This window comes from Etheostoma spectabile, chromosome 23 (genome assembly GCF_008692095.1).
Source record: "Etheostoma spectabile isolate EspeVRDwgs_2016 chromosome 23, UIUC_Espe_1.0, whole genome shotgun sequence".
NCBI classification, from domain to species: Eukaryota; Metazoa; Chordata; class Actinopteri; order Perciformes; family Percidae; genus Etheostoma; species Etheostoma spectabile.
In genome coordinates this window covers 21,753,220-21,770,672 of record NC_045755.1, presented here as the reverse complement: position 1 = coordinate 21,770,672, position 17,453 = coordinate 21,753,220, and the positions used below count along the sequence as shown (strand labels likewise).

General features: G+C 42.0%; 1 protein-coding gene across 1 annotated transcript in view; it reads left to right on the top strand.

The window, feature by feature from the left end:
• Positions 1-5,317, top strand: part of tmtc1 (transmembrane O-mannosyltransferase targeting cadherins 1) — a 166,693-nt gene extending 161,376 nt beyond the window's left edge. Inside the window, 1 exon segment of the mRNA XM_032504865.1 lies at positions 3,014-5,317. Coding sequence (XP_032360756.1) covers positions 3,014-3,139 — 126 coding nt within the window. The 3' untranslated portion in view covers positions 3,140-5,317.
• The last annotated feature ends 12,136 nt before the right edge of the window (positions 5,318-17,453 follow it).

Genomic DNA, 17,453 nt, shown 5'->3' with positions numbered 1-17,453 from the left:
ATTATGGATTTTAGAATGGATTGCATTTCCCACCATCTGGGTAGACAATAATAAATATGTAATCCCAGAATATGAATTATGAACCTTAGAGTAAAATGTGTATTCATGCACATCCTCATTAATACATCTCCAATTGTCAAACGCCACAGCCAAGCGTGCCATCAGCTGGTAAAGCCTGCTCGGACCGGTCAACACTGGGCTGAGATGCCCAACATTTTAAATGTGAAAGTATTACTTTGTTTGTTAACTTTGTTTGATATTTCATTGACATTTCATGATAAAGTCTCAATAGGCAGTCCCATTTTTACTCATTAATCAACAATTTACTCTGTTCCTCTGGCATTACCATGACACACATTTCAATTTCAATTTCAATTTTATTTATAGTATCAATTCATAACAACAGTTATCTCGAGACACTTTACAGATAGAGTAGGTCTAGACCACACTCCAGAATTTACAAGGACCCAACAGTTCTAGTAGTTTCCTCCAGAGCAAGCAACAGTGCGACAGTGGCGAGGAAAAACTTCCTTTTAGGCAGAAACCTCGGTCAGACCCAGGCTCTTGGTAGGCGGTGTCTGACGGGCCGGTTGGGGTTAGAGTGAAGAGCGGAAATAGCAAAAATAGAAAAAATAGTAGTTTGTAGCAGTTCTTTGTAATAGTTCATGGCATAGCAGGGCACTGTGGGCATTACAAGGCACAGCAGGACGTAGCTGGGCACAGCAGAGTGTAGCAAGATGAACCTGGCACCGCAGAACGTGTAGCGGGACCATGGCGACAGCTGCTACCATGATTTTGGAGCATCCCTGATCCGAGGGAACATGCTGGGGAAAAAGGAACATAAGGACTCCGGGGAATGACTCCCCAGAGCTAGGTTAGTAACAAGCATTTCTGGGACATGGATGCACATAAATGAAAAGATAGAAAGATAGGAGAGAGGAGCTCAGTGTATCAAAATAAGTCCCCAGCTGTCTGAAACTATTACAGCATAACCAAGAGAGACAGGGTAAAGAGAGGAGCCTGGTCGGGCTAGAACTCTCCCCAACCGGATCGGGCTGTATGCCAAGTCTCCCTGTAGTTTTATCATATTCTTGATTATATAATAGATAAATCTGACAACTATGACGAGAAGCAGGTGGGCCGGGTTAGGCGGACGCTGCGACTCCTCACTCCCTAACAATATTCGATTCTATGCCCTAACTATAAGCTTTATCAAAAAGGAAAGTCTTAAGCCTACTCTTAAATGTGGAGACGGTGTCTGCCTCCCAAACCCAAACTAGAACCTGGTTCCACAGGAGAGGAGCCTGATAGCTGAACGCTCTGGCTCCCGTTCTACTTTTAGAGACTCTAGGAACCACAAGTAACCCTGCATTCTGGGAGCGTAGTGCTCTTGTAGGGTAGTAAGGTACTATGAGCTCTTTAAGATAAGATGGAGCTTCACCATGAAGAGCTTTGTAGGTGAGAAGAAGGATTTTAAATTCTATTCTGTATTTTACAGGAAGCCAATGCAGAGAAGCTAAAACAGGAGAGCTGTGATCTCTTTTCCTGGTTCCTGTCAGAACACGTGCTGCAGCATTCTGGATCAGCTGTAGAGTCTTGATGGACTTTTTCAAGCAGCCTGATAACAAAGAATTGCAGTAATCTAGCCTAGAAGTAACAAATACATGGACTAGTTTTTCTGCATCATTTTTAGACAGGATATTCCTGATTTTTGCAATATTACATAGGTGAAAAAAGTCGATCCTTGAAATTTGCTTTATGTGGGAATTAAAGGACATGTCCTGATCAAAGATGACTCCAAGATTCCTCACAGTGGTGCTGGAGGCCAGGGTAACACCATCCAGAGTAACTGTCTCTTTGGATAATGCGTCACGGGGGTGCTTGGGCCCCAGTGCAGTAACTTCAGTTTTATCTGAGTTTAACATTAGAAAATTACAGGTCATGCAGGTTTTAATATCCTGAAGACACATTTGAAGTTTAGCTAACTGATTAGTTTCATCCGGCTTGTAATTAGTAATTAGTGATTTTCACAAGTGCTGTCTCTGTGCTATGATTAACTCTAAATCCTGACTGAAAATCCTCAAATAAGCTGTTGTTATGCAGAAAGTCACACAGCTGTTTGGCAACTGCTTTCTCAAGAATCTTAGAGAGAAATGGAAGGTAAAAATAAAAATAACGCTGACAAATACACTATAAGGGAATAAACAACACTTATATAGGGACTCCAGGAGATCCAGGGTACAAGCAGCTGAATGGGTTTCCTCAGTAGGGGGGGCTGGCGTCTCCCTTAGAGATAGGGTGAGAAGCTCAGTCATCTGTGGGGAGCTCGGAGTGGAGCTGCTGTTAATCTATGTAACTCTAGTTTCGGTAGTAGATCAAATAATTTCACTGACTGTCGTCCATACTGTTATTAGCCACACGTCAGATGGGACATGTTTGACCAGGTTTTCATGCGTTTTTTCAAGAGTTTTATAGATCATTTTTTTCCCAAAGCATATATTTGCATGCGTTACCATGGTGGCTCTACACAAACCAGCCAACAGTTTGCAAGGAAGCAGACCTGATAGGAAGAAACTCAGCCAATTGTAAACATTATCAAAGACTTGGATATCAACAGGTTTCTGGATATGTGCACACATCGCTACGGCGACCTTATCAAGAAGCTGGTTGAAGGAATGGAAGAGAGATGCTGTTTTCGCACTGTCGTACAAGTCCTCCACTGCTGGGAAACTTTGAAAAAAAAAATTTTTACACGGCTGCATGTAAACAGGAATATTAGTGGAATATTGTCTTTCATTAGCCATGGAAACGCTTAGTCAGAATATTGTCTTTTTTTGGAAGAAGAGCAAAAACTGGAATGTACGTAAACATCAGTGGTGCACACGTATATTGCTTGTAATGTGTGTTTGTTTGTTTGTGTGTGTGTGTGTGTGTGTGTGTGTGTGTGGTGTGTGTGTGTGTGTGTGTGTGTGTGTGTGTGTGTGTGTGGTGTGTGTGTGTGTGTGTTGTGTAGGGAGACTATGCAGCAGCCAGGATGTACTACCAGCGAGCCTTGCTTCTGAGCCCCAGCTCCAAACTTCTGAAGGAGAATCTGGCCAAGCTGGACCGGCTGGAGAGGAGACTGACAGGGGGAGCATAGACCACCACGGTTCCCCAGACACTGTACCATCCTGGGCACAGATCAGGGGAGCAGGGCACAGCCCTATCTCTCTGGAGCCCAAACACCAGCCACCAGGCTGCTGGATAAAACCCACCTGACCTGGTTGCCTGGACCAACGGCGTGAGTGAGAGCAGAGGAGGAGGATGAACTTGTCCGACCTGCAACGTGTTCGCAGGTGGAGTAAGTGTGCTGGAGTCAAAGAGACTAGTCGAGCCACAGTCCAGAAACCTTTCCTGGGGTAAGGAGAAGAGAACAGCTGGTTGAAAACCACTGGGAGCTCCATGTGTTACCCTGTCTGCATCGGCTTTGCATTCACATCTGCTTTGTGTTTGATTGATTTCTTTTTTAGGTTCATGTGAAGACATTATCTATATGGCACTTAATCATAAATTGTAATTCAGTCCTCTGTGAGAACTTTTCATGTATCTCCATTAGTGCAGTGAAAGTGTTTGGAAACATGTTATTATTATGAAGGGAATGAGCATGGAAACAATGTGTGTGATAAATTCATCTCAGCTCAAAAGTACACAGCTTTTCGAACTTTCAACCGCATCTCAAAGATTTCTGCGGCAAGTGGAGTTTGCTCAGGTGTAGTAAGGTGACACCCGGTCACACACACAGACATTGGTCACATGACGAAGTGGTCAGTGTCATCGACCAAGAGTCAGTGGACGGCTACATTCAACAAAGAGATATGATTGAAAGCTCTGAAAAGCTAGTAAGTGGACTATTGAATTTAAATGATTGTGTTACAAAAGAAGGGAATATCTTGACACAAAACTTCACTCTCTTGTGAAGTATATCAGCACATAGTCTTACAAACGTAAACATCTGTAAAGATCTCAGATTGTATGAGAAATGTATTAAGATTTATAACGTGTTTTTTCTCTTCAGATATAAACTATATGATGTTCATCTGACTTCTAGTTCCAGAACTGGCTACAGTGTGAAGGCCCTTTCACATGGGGAGCAATTGTTGCGCCGCCTAATTCATTTCAAATGAGATTTGAGCGAGCAGGGGCGCACAATCCCTTGCAACTGTTAAGTTTGTGCTCGTCACACGCTCACCCGCTGCAAGAGATGAACTGTGTTGAACTTTTCCCTAACGTTAGCTGCCTACAATAACAGTGCGTGGTTAGGAAAGACTAGGATTGCCACTATTTGTTATAAATCAACTTGTGATTAGGGGTATACAGCTAATCTCGTTCAGCTGTATGACAGGGATATACCAGTGCACAGATTCTGTGTCAAACGTTGATCACCGAGGGCGTTAACTCGCAAAACATTGTTCGCCTGTATGTTCACCTGAAGGTGTGTGTCCGTTGTCAGCAGCATTTCCCTGCTTCCCATTCATTTTGTGGAAGAAGCAGTGCAAAGGATTCTGGTTCAGGGACTTTGGAGAAGTGGGGCGTCAAGTTGTCAGCTTCTCATTTGCATAAAGTTGAATCCAGCCAACTTTATGCAAACGAGGAGCAGCCAGCTTGGCTCGACGGCTCTCAAAAGCTCACAAAAATGAAAACTGAAAAACTGACCGTTGATCTGAAATGAAGACAGATTCAGCAACTGCAAGGCCTGTTTCTCGCTTAAAACGTTTCCAGAAACACGGTGAACTAATTTTGAAAAATACGAGATTGTATTCCAAACAAGTCGACATTATGGCCGGTTATGAAATTCAGAATACGCCAACCCCACGTGGCGACTTTGTCCAATGGGGTGCAGCCATCACAGTGATAGCTGGGTGTAGACTGTTTTCTTTGCTTGTCAGTGGTAAGTGAAGAGAAACTGGTGGCGAGCACACTAGCGTGTAATGTTGGGTAGCGGAGCGATACCAGGACACGTACTATGAGAAGCGCAGTGAGACTCCACGGATCCGCGTGACTACGCGGGAAAGTGTTGCTCCCCGTGTCAAAATCCCTTAAGACCTGATGTCGTGAGCCTTCCGCAAGTAAAATAAGCTAGCGAGTCTACTCCTGTGTGAGGAGTTAGTTTGTGGCTTCATGCATACCATAACCTCTGAAGAAGGCTGTTTGGTTGCTTGTTGTGGTTTTGTTGACATTGATGTTTATTGTGAATACATTTTGTTATGGAATGAAAATGAAGCGACCAGTGCAATGGCTTACTTGCACCAAGAAGAATAAAAGTATATGTTTTATTAAATGGTGTTTGGAGTTATTACTATTAGGGCTGTCTTGATTCTCCAAATCCACGATTCAATTCAATTGAACTTTTTGTGTCAGCAATGACCGCAATGTCACAATAAGAGTTAATAGATGGCAGAAGGGTCATGATGTTTGGAAAGAGCAGCTGCAGGCTACCGGTAAGCTAACGTTATGCTGTGTCTTTAGCTGCATGCTAACAGCCGGTAAGCTTCACTGTGTCTGTTGTTGTAGTTTTTCTTCCGCAAGCAGGCAGGAGTGGAGGGAGAAAAAATACTGTCTTCTTATCCTGCTTCAATAGCTTATTTCAATCATTTTTCTAATTAAAATGAAAATCCTGACACCCTTAATTACTATTAATTTTACCGTTACAACCCTGGCTCAAGGGAAAAACAGGAGGAAGGAATGAAGATGGATAAACAAGTTTTTAAGTCAATAAAAAAGAATGCAAAGTGACAACTGGCTGAGAGACAATGCTGCAGGGTGAAGCAGGGGCTTTCACTCAGGAGCTCAGAGTAGTGCCCATTTACGGCTGGTATGCAGAGCTCCACCCCTGGTCCATCTGCAACCACACAGAACAGACATTATCAAAGAAAACAATGTCCTGCGACTACAAATTTGAAAATTAAAAAAATATCTGGAGAAGTGGAGTAGAGTCTTTGTATGGAGGCACATTTGTCTCAATATTTGTTTGAATTCTTCAATTTGTAGAGCTCAATTCTACGCTTGCGGATTTGCATTTAACATTGAGTTTTGAGACAAACTTTCCACAACTCTACGGTCTTTCTATGTTTAGTTTTTTTTAAATAATAGGTGATAAATTACATGCATTCATTGGCATATTTTATGTTTAGAAAATGTATAAGTAATACATAGAACAAATAAACTAAAACACTAAAACCTAGTGTCCTACTAACAGAATATTTGGGTACGGTATTTGTGCTAGGCTAAAGGCTAACCCAAGCAGACCAGCTCTCCCAAATGTTTTTACAGCTAATCAATCCCTGTAAAAGAAACTCAACTAGATTTTTACAAAATTACTTTCCTCTATGTACTGTATAATGATGGAAGACAATAAAGTATCTTATCTAATAGTTTAGCATTTAACTGCAGTCCTGAGCCTTTGCCCACAGTTAGCAGAACTTCCACCAAAGGGACATCCATGCACATCTCCATCTGGAGAACAGCCAGTAGGAATGTTCTCCTCTCCCCTCTCTAAAATGGCCTGTAATTGGCCAAAGTGTCCTTTAACAGGCTACATTTTCTAAAGCCTGAAAACAGAACCAGGAGGAGGTGCCAGAGTCCACTTGACTTGCAATAAGCTGAATGATTACTATGGAAACACTGCCAAAACTAACCGCCTGCCCCGGCTTTAACAAATACCACTGGCTCCCTGGTCATCTTCGTCTTTGTAAATTAACACACGTTGCTGAGCCCTTTCTTACATGCTCACAATGACATTGTCAATATGTTATTTTAATTCAATTCAATTTTATTTATAGTATCAATTCATAACAAGAGTTATCTCGAGACACTTCACAGATAGAGCAGGTCTAGACCACATTCCAGAATTTACAAGGACCCAACAGTTCTAGTAGTTTCCTCCAGAGCAAGCAACAGTGTGAAATGGATGAACATGGAAAAATGTTCACCATCTTCCTTTGAAATGCAAAGATTTTAAAATTAACACTGCACACAGAGCTGAAGCTGATAGTAATGTTTAGCAGGTATGTGGCCATAAACTAACCTGATTATAATGCTAAAAGTAAAGTTAAGGAATCTCCAAAGTGATTACAATCCTCCCTCTTGGAAACATGAATCACTGTACCAAATCTTATTGTATTCATTTTCTGGTCAAAGTGGTCAACCAACAAATCATATTACATTTCTAGAGCCTCACAAAATAACTGTGGTAACTAAGTGTGGCTTACTAAGTAACTGTGGCAATATGATGATAGGACATCAGTCTAGGGTCTTTAGAGAAGTAGGACTGGTTAGCTGATGGACAGGGTGCTGATATGACACATCCTCACGTGTATGTGTGATGCTGACGTGGAGATTGATATAAGAGATTCAGATTAACATTGACTACGCAACATGCACTTTTTGCTCCTATTCCGAAAAAGGCAATATTCTGACTATGCTGTTTGCATATAGAGAGCTATTGTGCTGCCCTGTGTATATGTGCTGGATGTATCTTGCCAGCCCAATAAACGCGTTCCTAACATCAAGGCTCTGAAGAAGTTAATCCCTTGTCCACTGGTTTATTTAAGTTGCAAGGAAAACATAATTAATATAATACTATGCTTGCTTTTAACATGTACACATGTATACACTGTCATTATTAACTCAGTCTTTTACATGAATTAATCCTGTTGTTTGCCTTTTTACTGTTACCCTATTTATTGTAGATTTAACTTCAAAAGTGCTATGACATATTTTACCTTGTAATGAATTATCTGTTCATTTATTCATTGTAGCTAGTATTTTATGAACTTTCAATGGCCTAGAAATTGCAATTATAAACAACAACTGGAAACATTTTGAGCATCAAAGTTCACAAAATGCAGCATTTTCTCTAATATAATGCTCTGCAATCAATGTATAACCAAGATGCTAATCCAAAGGCATGAGATGTATGAAGATGTCGCTGGATTAACTCTGATTCAAGAAAACATCAGGGGTACGTCCCAAAGCCCTTAAATTGCAACCCTGTGTCATTCACCTGCCTCCCTTCCTCGCGTTTTAGTCCTTTCCACCGAGGAGGCCCAGGAGGATCGAGGGAATCATGGGAGGAGAGAGGCAACAAGCAAAAGTGTTTTGGAGGGACGAGGCATCCTTTCCTCTGAAGCGCCACATGAATTCGTCAGCTGTATGGACGGAGTTAGCAACGCCGTCACCTGCACGGCTTCCGGGAAGGCTGCTCTTGTGTGTCCTCACCTATAGCTCCTCGATGATACCTCCTCGATGATCCTTCCTTGGGGACGAAATAAGAGCTTTGATACGGCCTTCAACGAGGAGGAACAGAACAACATCTGGTTCAGCTGAGGACTAAGGAGTCAAGGAACTATCAAATAAGGGGGGATGAGATTCAGCCCAGCTCCGAGAGTCATGGTCATTTTACTTCTGGATTAATGATCGCAATACCTATCTTCTTTTTACTGACATGCTGAGAAAGTGGTTCAGTCGGTGTTTTGTGCTGGAAAACGTCCCTGTTTACAAATGGCCAAGAGTTAAAGACATTTGTTGATGAATTTCAAAAAGCACCAGAATGAGACGTGTGACATTCAAATGACCAGTCCACACCATTAAATTGGTACTGTGTTATTGTGGTGGTGGTTGAACGCTGTGGCTGACACACCATCATGTAGTAACCTAATTATTCTGTCATACTTATCATGATAGCCATGCCTTGATAGTATGCTCCATAGAGCCTGCCAGTAGAGCTGAATGATATTGTGTTTTAGCATCGACATCGCGATGTACGCATGCGTGATAGTTACATCGCAGGACGTTACAATGTTGACACTAATCCAATTTTGCTGCTTGATAGAAAAGTCAATTTTCTCCATTCTCCTTTTACATGATTATTCCCGTCCGACCCTTCCCCTTTAAGACAGGTAGCCATGTGGGCAGCGTGTGTATGTGACGTTAGTCCGACAGGGTTTATTGTAATGGGAAGTGAGGCTCTCCGTGTGTAGAAAAGTACCGTAAGCAGCAGCTGCCGCTGACACAGTGATGCACATAGTTTTGATGGATAGTCAGTGAAGCTACAGTAGTCAGTGTTTTACGTTTGCAGCAAATACAAACTAAATCACCTGATTAATGCAACATATTCACAATGTCTACCGGCCTCCCCTAAAGCTAATATGGTTGTCTTAAAGAAACAAGGGGTATGTCTGTCCCAACTAACGTTACAGTTCAGAGCCACGACACTGGAAACGTAACACTAATGTACTACAGAAGTCTGTGTCTGCTCTAACGTCATTTTCACTGATTTAATTGTTCTTTGATACACAGAGTTTGTAGCTAGTGAGTGTGACATTCAGGTCAGATCAATTTATCAAACTGGCGAGCTGGCCCTGCAAGTCGACCACAACCTAAAATTTAAAGGAAACAACATGCAGTCACTGTCATTCACGTTAGCCTGGATTGATTATTATGTGAATACAATGGTGTCATGCTAGTCAACCAGCGTATTTCTACCTGATGTCCCTCTCCAAAATCACTTCAGAAGAGGAACGTTAGTCACAGCGCTTACTTGCTTTGGTGTTTGTAAAGCAATAAAGTTAAACAAAGAAGGGTCCACATTAGAAAAGATACCTTTTTCATTTTTTTCTTCTATGTAGATGCACTCCCCTACAAAATAACTGCAGTAGTTGAGAATGATTGATTATTTCCAAACAGAGCTATTTATGTCATCTTTTAAAAATTACTTTTTCTTTTTTCATATCGCAATATATATTGCAGGGGAAAAAATTATCGCAATGTAAGATTTTTCCAATATCGTGCAGACCTACCTGCCGGTCCACCAAGTCAAAGGCTTTTGTGAGGTCTATGAAGGCCTTCTACAAAGGCTGATTTTTTTCTTTTCTTTCTGCAGTTGGCGGGCCGTGAATATCATATCTGCTGTACCTCTGGATGGGCAGAAGATACACTGAGATTCAGGGAGTAATCCCTCAGACAGTGGTAAAAGTCAAGTGGCAAGGCCAAGAGCAAGAGAAAGCACTTTGGCTGTTGTTGATAGGAGAGAGACTCCTCTAGATTCCTAGATTCCTCGGTCCACCCTTTGAGCACAGGGGGTTTAGGCAGCGGTTGCTTGGGCCATAGACAGCCTTAGAAGCATTAAAAAGCCTCTTGTATTGCCTCATACCACCAGTCTCTGGAGTTCCAGAGCTTTTTCTGTCCACCAGGCATTCCTAAGCTTCCTCAGTCATCTCTGGATGTCCGCCTTGGCTTTGGAAAGAGCCAATCCTTTTGTCAGGCAGGGTATATAATTTTGCCAGGCATGAAAAGCTTTTCTTTTTATGGAGATGAGCTGTTTTATTTCTGCGTCGTTCTCATCCAACCAGTCCTGATATTTTCTGGACTTGTACCCCATGGTGGATTTACAGTAATAGAGGATGGAGGATTTGAGCATATCCTTGTGTCTCATCAGGATATTCCTGTTTAAGGCTTTTCCCAAGAGGCCTGGGTGGCAGCGTCATTGAGGCTTTGAAAGTTCACCCTGGGCCCGAATCTGCTTTTTTTGAACCCTCCCTTTCCTCTTGAGTTTGATGGCTATCATTGAGCGAATGAGGCAATGATATGTCCAGCAGTCATCTGCATTGATCATGGCCCTCGTTATCTTCACTTCACGGAGGTCCCTGACCCTTAATTTTAATTTGCTATTGTTTGAAGCAAGATTAACTAAAGATCCAATTAAGTTTGGCAAACGAGAGTGTTGGTCATACTGAGCACATTTGCTGAGAAACAGAACTTCATTAGAGTCAATATTCCGATGCCTTCCTTCCCTACAGTCCTCTTCAAGAAGTGGTGGTCCCTGCCAACCCTGTTGTTAAAGCCTCCTAGGGTTTTCTCAGGGTCTTAAAAAGTCTAAAATTGGAGAGACAAATCAAGGCGGCTTTATTTATTTATTTTCTAAAGATTTTTGGGCATATTTTTAGGCCTTTGATAATCCATCATAAAGGCATGATTTCCCGTCCTGGTCTGGGACACACATTCATACGGTTCGATAAATTACTTATTGGATTTATCATTGCACCTACAACCTGTTCTCAATTTAGCTCATCCTGTACGTCTTGTCTGAATCACTCAATTCAGTGTTACCTGCCAATTGTAAAATTCACCCACATTTAGCGGGTGCAGGGCTGCCCACTTTTCCAAAAAACTTGGGGTGAGATTTTGGGGGGGCCAATATTTTTCCCGTACAAAGCAATTTCTTTGGGTCTTTATCCTTTAGGCAGGGGTCTTCAACAGGGGGTCCGCGACCCCTGGGGGTCCGCGGAGGGACTGCATGGGGGTCGCAAAGTTTTTTTTTTGTTGATTAACTTTTTTTATATTTTCCCCCCCCCCCCCCTGCAGTTTTTTTTTCCCCTAATTGAAATGTCTTTAAATCCACATTAACTGAATTCACACACTGTAGTAAAAAATAAAAGGAGGCAGAAGATGTCTTCAGTCATCAATGGGACACATGGCACTATAGGGCCATTTGATATACACCCAATTTTATCATTATATCTTTGGGGTCCCGCTCCCCTCTCGCCATCAGATTGGGGTCCTTGGCCTGGAAACGTTTAAGACCCCTGCTTTAAGGTTTAAATTGGGATTTGTTTTATGTGGGGGGATGGGGCTCTCCCTAGGGGTCTGGGGTATGCCCCCCAGAAAAAAAATTGAAAATAAACCATTAAATGGCACTTTCTGGAGAGTTTTTTTGCAAAAAAAGGGGAGAAATCAAGTCTTGCATGATATGTTGCAAACTATAGGGTAAGAACCTTTGCATTGTTGTAGTATCAACAGGTTTTAGGGCATTTAGCTTTACATTATTAACTTCTATGATATAAGAACTGCCCCACACAATGTGCCAAACATAATGATCAGATGAAGAGACAGGAGCACATGTCAGCAACAGCTGAGAAGATTTGGGTCTGGGTGAACAGGTCCAGGGTCCCTGGTGTAGGGACCAGGGACCCAAAGTTAAATTATGATGAGGGATCAACTAAGACCACTGAAATTCTAAAGAATGAGAACCACTGAGTTACATAAATTCTAATCCTTTAACCTTTGTGCCAAGGCTCAGTAATGTTTGGCCCTCATCCTCTGTACCCCACTTACTGTTTTACTTTTTTGTGAAAATAAAGACTATTTGTTCATTTTAAAAAACATCAAATTAATTAATTACAGTTACTTTTAGAGATGCAGAGGTTAGAGATGCACAATATTGGCCCAACGTTGCAGTATCGTATATATATATAGTACATATAGTATAGCTCAGATGTGTTTCACCAGATTTCTGCTCATATTTACAACTTTGTGCACATTCAAAATATAACTCCTCCCATCTCTGTTGTTGAGTTGTAATATAGTCTGCTGTACATGTCATTGCTCCGCTGATATGGTGGATCTCATGCAGACCGTCTGACAGACTCAGAGGCCCATTTGGGTCTCTGGTCTCTGACAGAGTTTAGAGGCGGCTGTACGCTGCTCTTCATCGGAGGACTACATGGATGCAACGCGTCACTGCCCCCCCCAGAGCGAGTCCAATAACATGAACTGAAGCTGCTACACTACCAGCCGCGCTGCTCACCTCTATCTTTACAGAGAGAGTGGACACGAAGCGACGGACGGGTCTGTGATACTCAGAGCTCATACTTGAAGCCGGGGAAATGCACCTGGGATGGATCGTGAAAAAAATGTTCTCAGTTTGCGACAATTTGAAAATTCCACAGACAGGGAGCGCTCTTGAACCCCTCACAGTCTCTGAAAGCACAACGAGTCAATAACAAGTGGCTCAACAGGTAAAAACATAGATAAACTCATCTTTCAGAAATTTGACCGACCGGGCTGACACTTCAGCGTGAGAAATCGGGGGTGTGGCGTGTGCGCGTGTGAAACCAGTCAAATGCGTGTGTCTCACGGCCAATGCGTGAGAGTTGGCAGCCCTGCGGGTGGTCGAGTGTTCATTTCAGGCCCTACCTGTGCCTCAGAAATTTGATTGTTTTGCTTGGGGCAACCAGTGACCACTTGGACAACTTGGAGTCACTTGTGATGAAATTATAATGCCTTTATTGTGAGGAGTTATGAATGCTGTAGGTTGCAGCTTTAAAAAAACTTTTTGTGATTTTGAAACTTAAGACACAAGAAGTCAAACACAGGTGTCTTATTTTAATCGACTTTTGCAGCTAAGATGGCAATCCCAACATTTAGCTGTGGGCAGTTGTTTTTTAAAACTCCATCGGAATGTTGGCAGTTTAGAAACCTGCCAGTGTGCTGGTGTTGCCTAGTAACAGTTGCTTAGCTGCAGTTGTTGTTGGGTGGGTGGAGCTTTGATCTCTGATCTCTTTCTGATCTCTGACATCAGATTCTAAAAGGTTTTGATGCTTTGTGATGTAATACACGTCTTTATATATAGGACTATAGATAGGATATTCATTTCATTTCTATTCTTCGGAGCTGGAAAGAAGTTCTCATCACTAACGTGTTCTCACAAAACGATTATAAAAATCTATAGGCTACTTATTACCTCTTTCGATAACATTGCAAAAACGTAAAACAGTCCTTGGCGCACAAAACAGCATACTTAATTTTACAAACTGCTGTTACGTTAATAGTCACAGAACAAAGACCAACACAGTTGGATTTTACAATAATCATGTCTACAACTGAAATATCACAGACAGGAGAAATGCCGGAGGTTTCAGAAGATACCGTTCGCCCACTGATCGGATCCTTTTTTCAAAGGATAACAGCTGAACAGTGGGAATTTGGGGTTGAAATCCTGCACCCCCGATGATACCCAAAATCATGACGGCTGACCCTGCTTTGGACATCAAAACCCAGCCTTGTAAAAAGTCTGGTTGAAGACTCTTAGGAGCGAAAATGTTTTGGCGTCTGAGAGTGTTGTGTTTCTGAGGAGCGTGTTCTGTCCAGTCTGGGCGACATACTTCATCGAGTTTCGCGGGAGCTCTGAAGCTGGGGCCCCAGTGGTGTGTCAGCTCACGCCATTTGACAGGCTTAGTTAGTAAAGAGGTGCAAAAAGTGTCAACTCGGCTCTCTCCCTGCTATGCCCACTACAGAGCCAGTAATTTCACGCTCACTCGGCCTCGCAGACTAAATGCTATGCTTCGTCATGCCTTCAACATGTAAAAGCTTTCTCACAAAGATAAAATTGTGCCTTACTCAAACAAGTAAGTGGACAAAAGTCATACCAGCGTAGGGAGACATTTAGGTCAACCGCCTCCCAGGAAGAACTGATAGGAAATGGACGGAAGACACTGAAGATCAGAAAACACGAGACAGAAGATATGGGAGGAAGAAACTGATGACTGCACTGAAGCAAATCCCAGTGACATTCATCTCAGGACAGGGGTTATTGAGATTTCAACTTTAAACAGCTGTTGAAAAAATACTCTGAGGAGGTGATACGACCATTAGCCCTCTTTTGAATGAAGTGCCAGACTCCAAGTATAAGCTGCTGCAACATGAATGCGCTCGGCATATTGAAAATGTTGCAGAAGACATTGCTCGGTTAATTACTCAAATTAAGAGTTTGGGTGGTACGTGTCAAAAGAAGCTCAAAGAGTTTATAAAAGAAATAGAAGCAAAATCAAGACCTTTTGCGATGCGCTTGGGCCCAAAACTTGGTTTCATCATATTTGAGGATTTTAGGACCCAAATTTAACAAGGACTCCAATATTGAAGCAAACAGCAAAGCAGGAAGTCATAAAGAGCTTAGACACTCTGCTTCAGACAACGGACAGTAAAAAAACCCCAAGTTGAGATGTGGTTAAAGTGATTCCCAAGTTCAAATGTGTCCCCTCGGTAAAAGGGTTTATTCACACAGAACTTACCGATATCCTCTACAAGGACCTCATCCATGGATGGCACCCCAGATGATCCCAGAACAACGAGAGAGGGTCCTCAGTAGCGGGATTGTTCCTCACTCACCGGGTGATATGTACGCTGGGTATACAAACAAGTGTGGAAATTTTCCCTTTGGGCTGATGGGGTGGTGGCTGAACACCCAGATCGACGGGCCCCAGTGAAAAGGTGTTAACACCATATTAAAAATCCCCTAAATCAGTCCCTGAAACACCACAGTTACCAAAGGTCCCCGTCGTCAAGGGGCCTGTTGGAACTGCTGCAGCATCTCGCTCAGTATGTGAGGAGACATGTAGCAAACCTACCATATGCACCACATGATAAAATTAGAAAAACGTATGTTACAAGGTATTCACAGAGAAGCTGGTTTCGCGAATATTAATGAAAGCAGAAGTGACCATTGGAAATCCAGAGGCCCCATTAGCCGTCTGTATGAAAGAACCGTGGGCCGAAATCGGGGGTGTAGATTTTGGTAGCAGCTGGGAAGACCTTTCAACCTTGACAAAGGGCCATTCTCCAGGGCTGAGTAAGAAGTGGGCTGTGCAGAAGGTGCTGGGCTCCATGCAACAGAGCAACCAGAACTGATAAACTGTATTGCCTCTTTAGTCAAACTCACCTGATGACGCCACCAAAAAGGTTTAGCACCATCTCCAGGTTCTTCTCATCTGTGGGCAAAGCCATCTCCAACATCTCCAGATGTAGAACCAGGTTTGGTTGTATTTAAGTGAAACGTGGTGTGTCTGCTACGTTAGGGTTTTCTCCGGGCACTCTGAGTTTTTCTCCCACATTCAGGAAATATAAAAAACAACATTAGCAGTAAAGGGCTCCAGTCCTGCCTCACATCTAGGTTACCCTTTCCTCCACCGGCCCCTGTCCTTATAGAGACCAATGGAGCAGGAGGCCACCTAGATGGGGGGCAGGACCCGAGCTCTCAGGGCCAGCTCAGTGGTCAACAGCGTGAGCTCACAGCTAGAAGGCGAGGGTCCGGTGATCGGGCCTGAGCCTTTCTGAGTTTGTGTCTTGTCTGTGGCGGTATGTTTGGGTTTACCCCGGGTGCTCCGGTTTTCTCCCACATTCAGTCCTTAGAACATCAAATAACTGCTTCAATAAAAAATAAAAGCAAAATTGGTTCTGTTTCATCATTTGCTGTTTGAGCTCAGAATGAAATTCTGCGGATTCTGTTAAATATATGAATATCAACTACCATCCAATCAAAAATCATGTTACATTTAAGTTTCACACACCAGTTTCCACATATAAAAACATTTCTAGATTTCTCAATATCAGTGTGCACCTTTCCACTAAGTCTATTTTGTAGTAACTGTAAGCACATTTAAATGAAAGTGGTGCAACAATATTACAATTTTATTTATTTATTTATTAATTTATTTGACAGGGACAGTGTACATTAATTAACATTGCTGTAAATGCACCAGATCTTAAATTATCTACCAAAAAAACAATAAGAAGATTACAGTCAACAATACAATAAAAAATAAATAAAAAGCAGTAAAACAGATAAAACTCTTCAAATACCGTTTATAAATACAGTGCACAAGTTTGCTAATACAGACATTAGGAAAGACAAATGCCTCACAAATAAATTCAAGGGAATAAGGATGTCCTGATGTCTTGTCTAGAAATGTTCTTGTACTAAAATTGATGATGAGGAAGAATTGTTCACTAATTGAATTGAACGATTCATGTGTTACTGATGCTTCTGGCATCATAAACCAGATTTTTGAGAATATAAAACACATGAACAGCAGCTTCATCATTGGTTGCTGGAATAAACACATTTTATAGTTAGAAAAAGAAGTGCGACCCATTTGGATTGTCATAAATGAAACGTTAATGGTTTATTATAAGAAAATATCTTTGTCAATTTGGTCCCATTAATGTCTTTAATTCCAAATACAGTACTAATTGATCTTGTGGCCTGAAATCACTGATGGCCAGATCAAATTTTATAAAACGGTTAGCTCAAATCAGGCAATCTGATTGGTTCATAGCCGTGGTATAATAACCGTATACAACAGCTATGTTTGAATTCCTTTGCCCAATAAGTATCACTCAGAGTCTGAGCAAATAAACGTTAGACTAACAAGTGAATTACAATCTGGTTTGTGTTATTGTGTGTCTTTCTTTGGTTTTAAGCAAAGGAGAGTCTGTGCTAAAAGTCTGTGCTAGCTCACTGTACAGTGAAGGCTAACGTTACCTGCATGGTGTTCCATAGCAACAGCGCCACATACAGAGCTTTATTTTATTGTGAATATGCTTATTTACTGAAAAATTTCTGTTTAAAATGTTGCCGCAACCCGCCAAAGCATCCATCAACCCACCAAATATGGGTAGATTTGGGCAGTGGCACTCTCACTAGCTTCTTTGGTGGGTGGCCTGCCTTGATGATTGATGGAACAGTGGACAGACAAATCAAGACGGCTTTTTAAATTTATTTTAAAATTATATTTTTAGGCCTTTGAGCGTATTGATGCTAATGTGCAGGTAGATTGACAGTGTTACCCGCTAATTGTAAA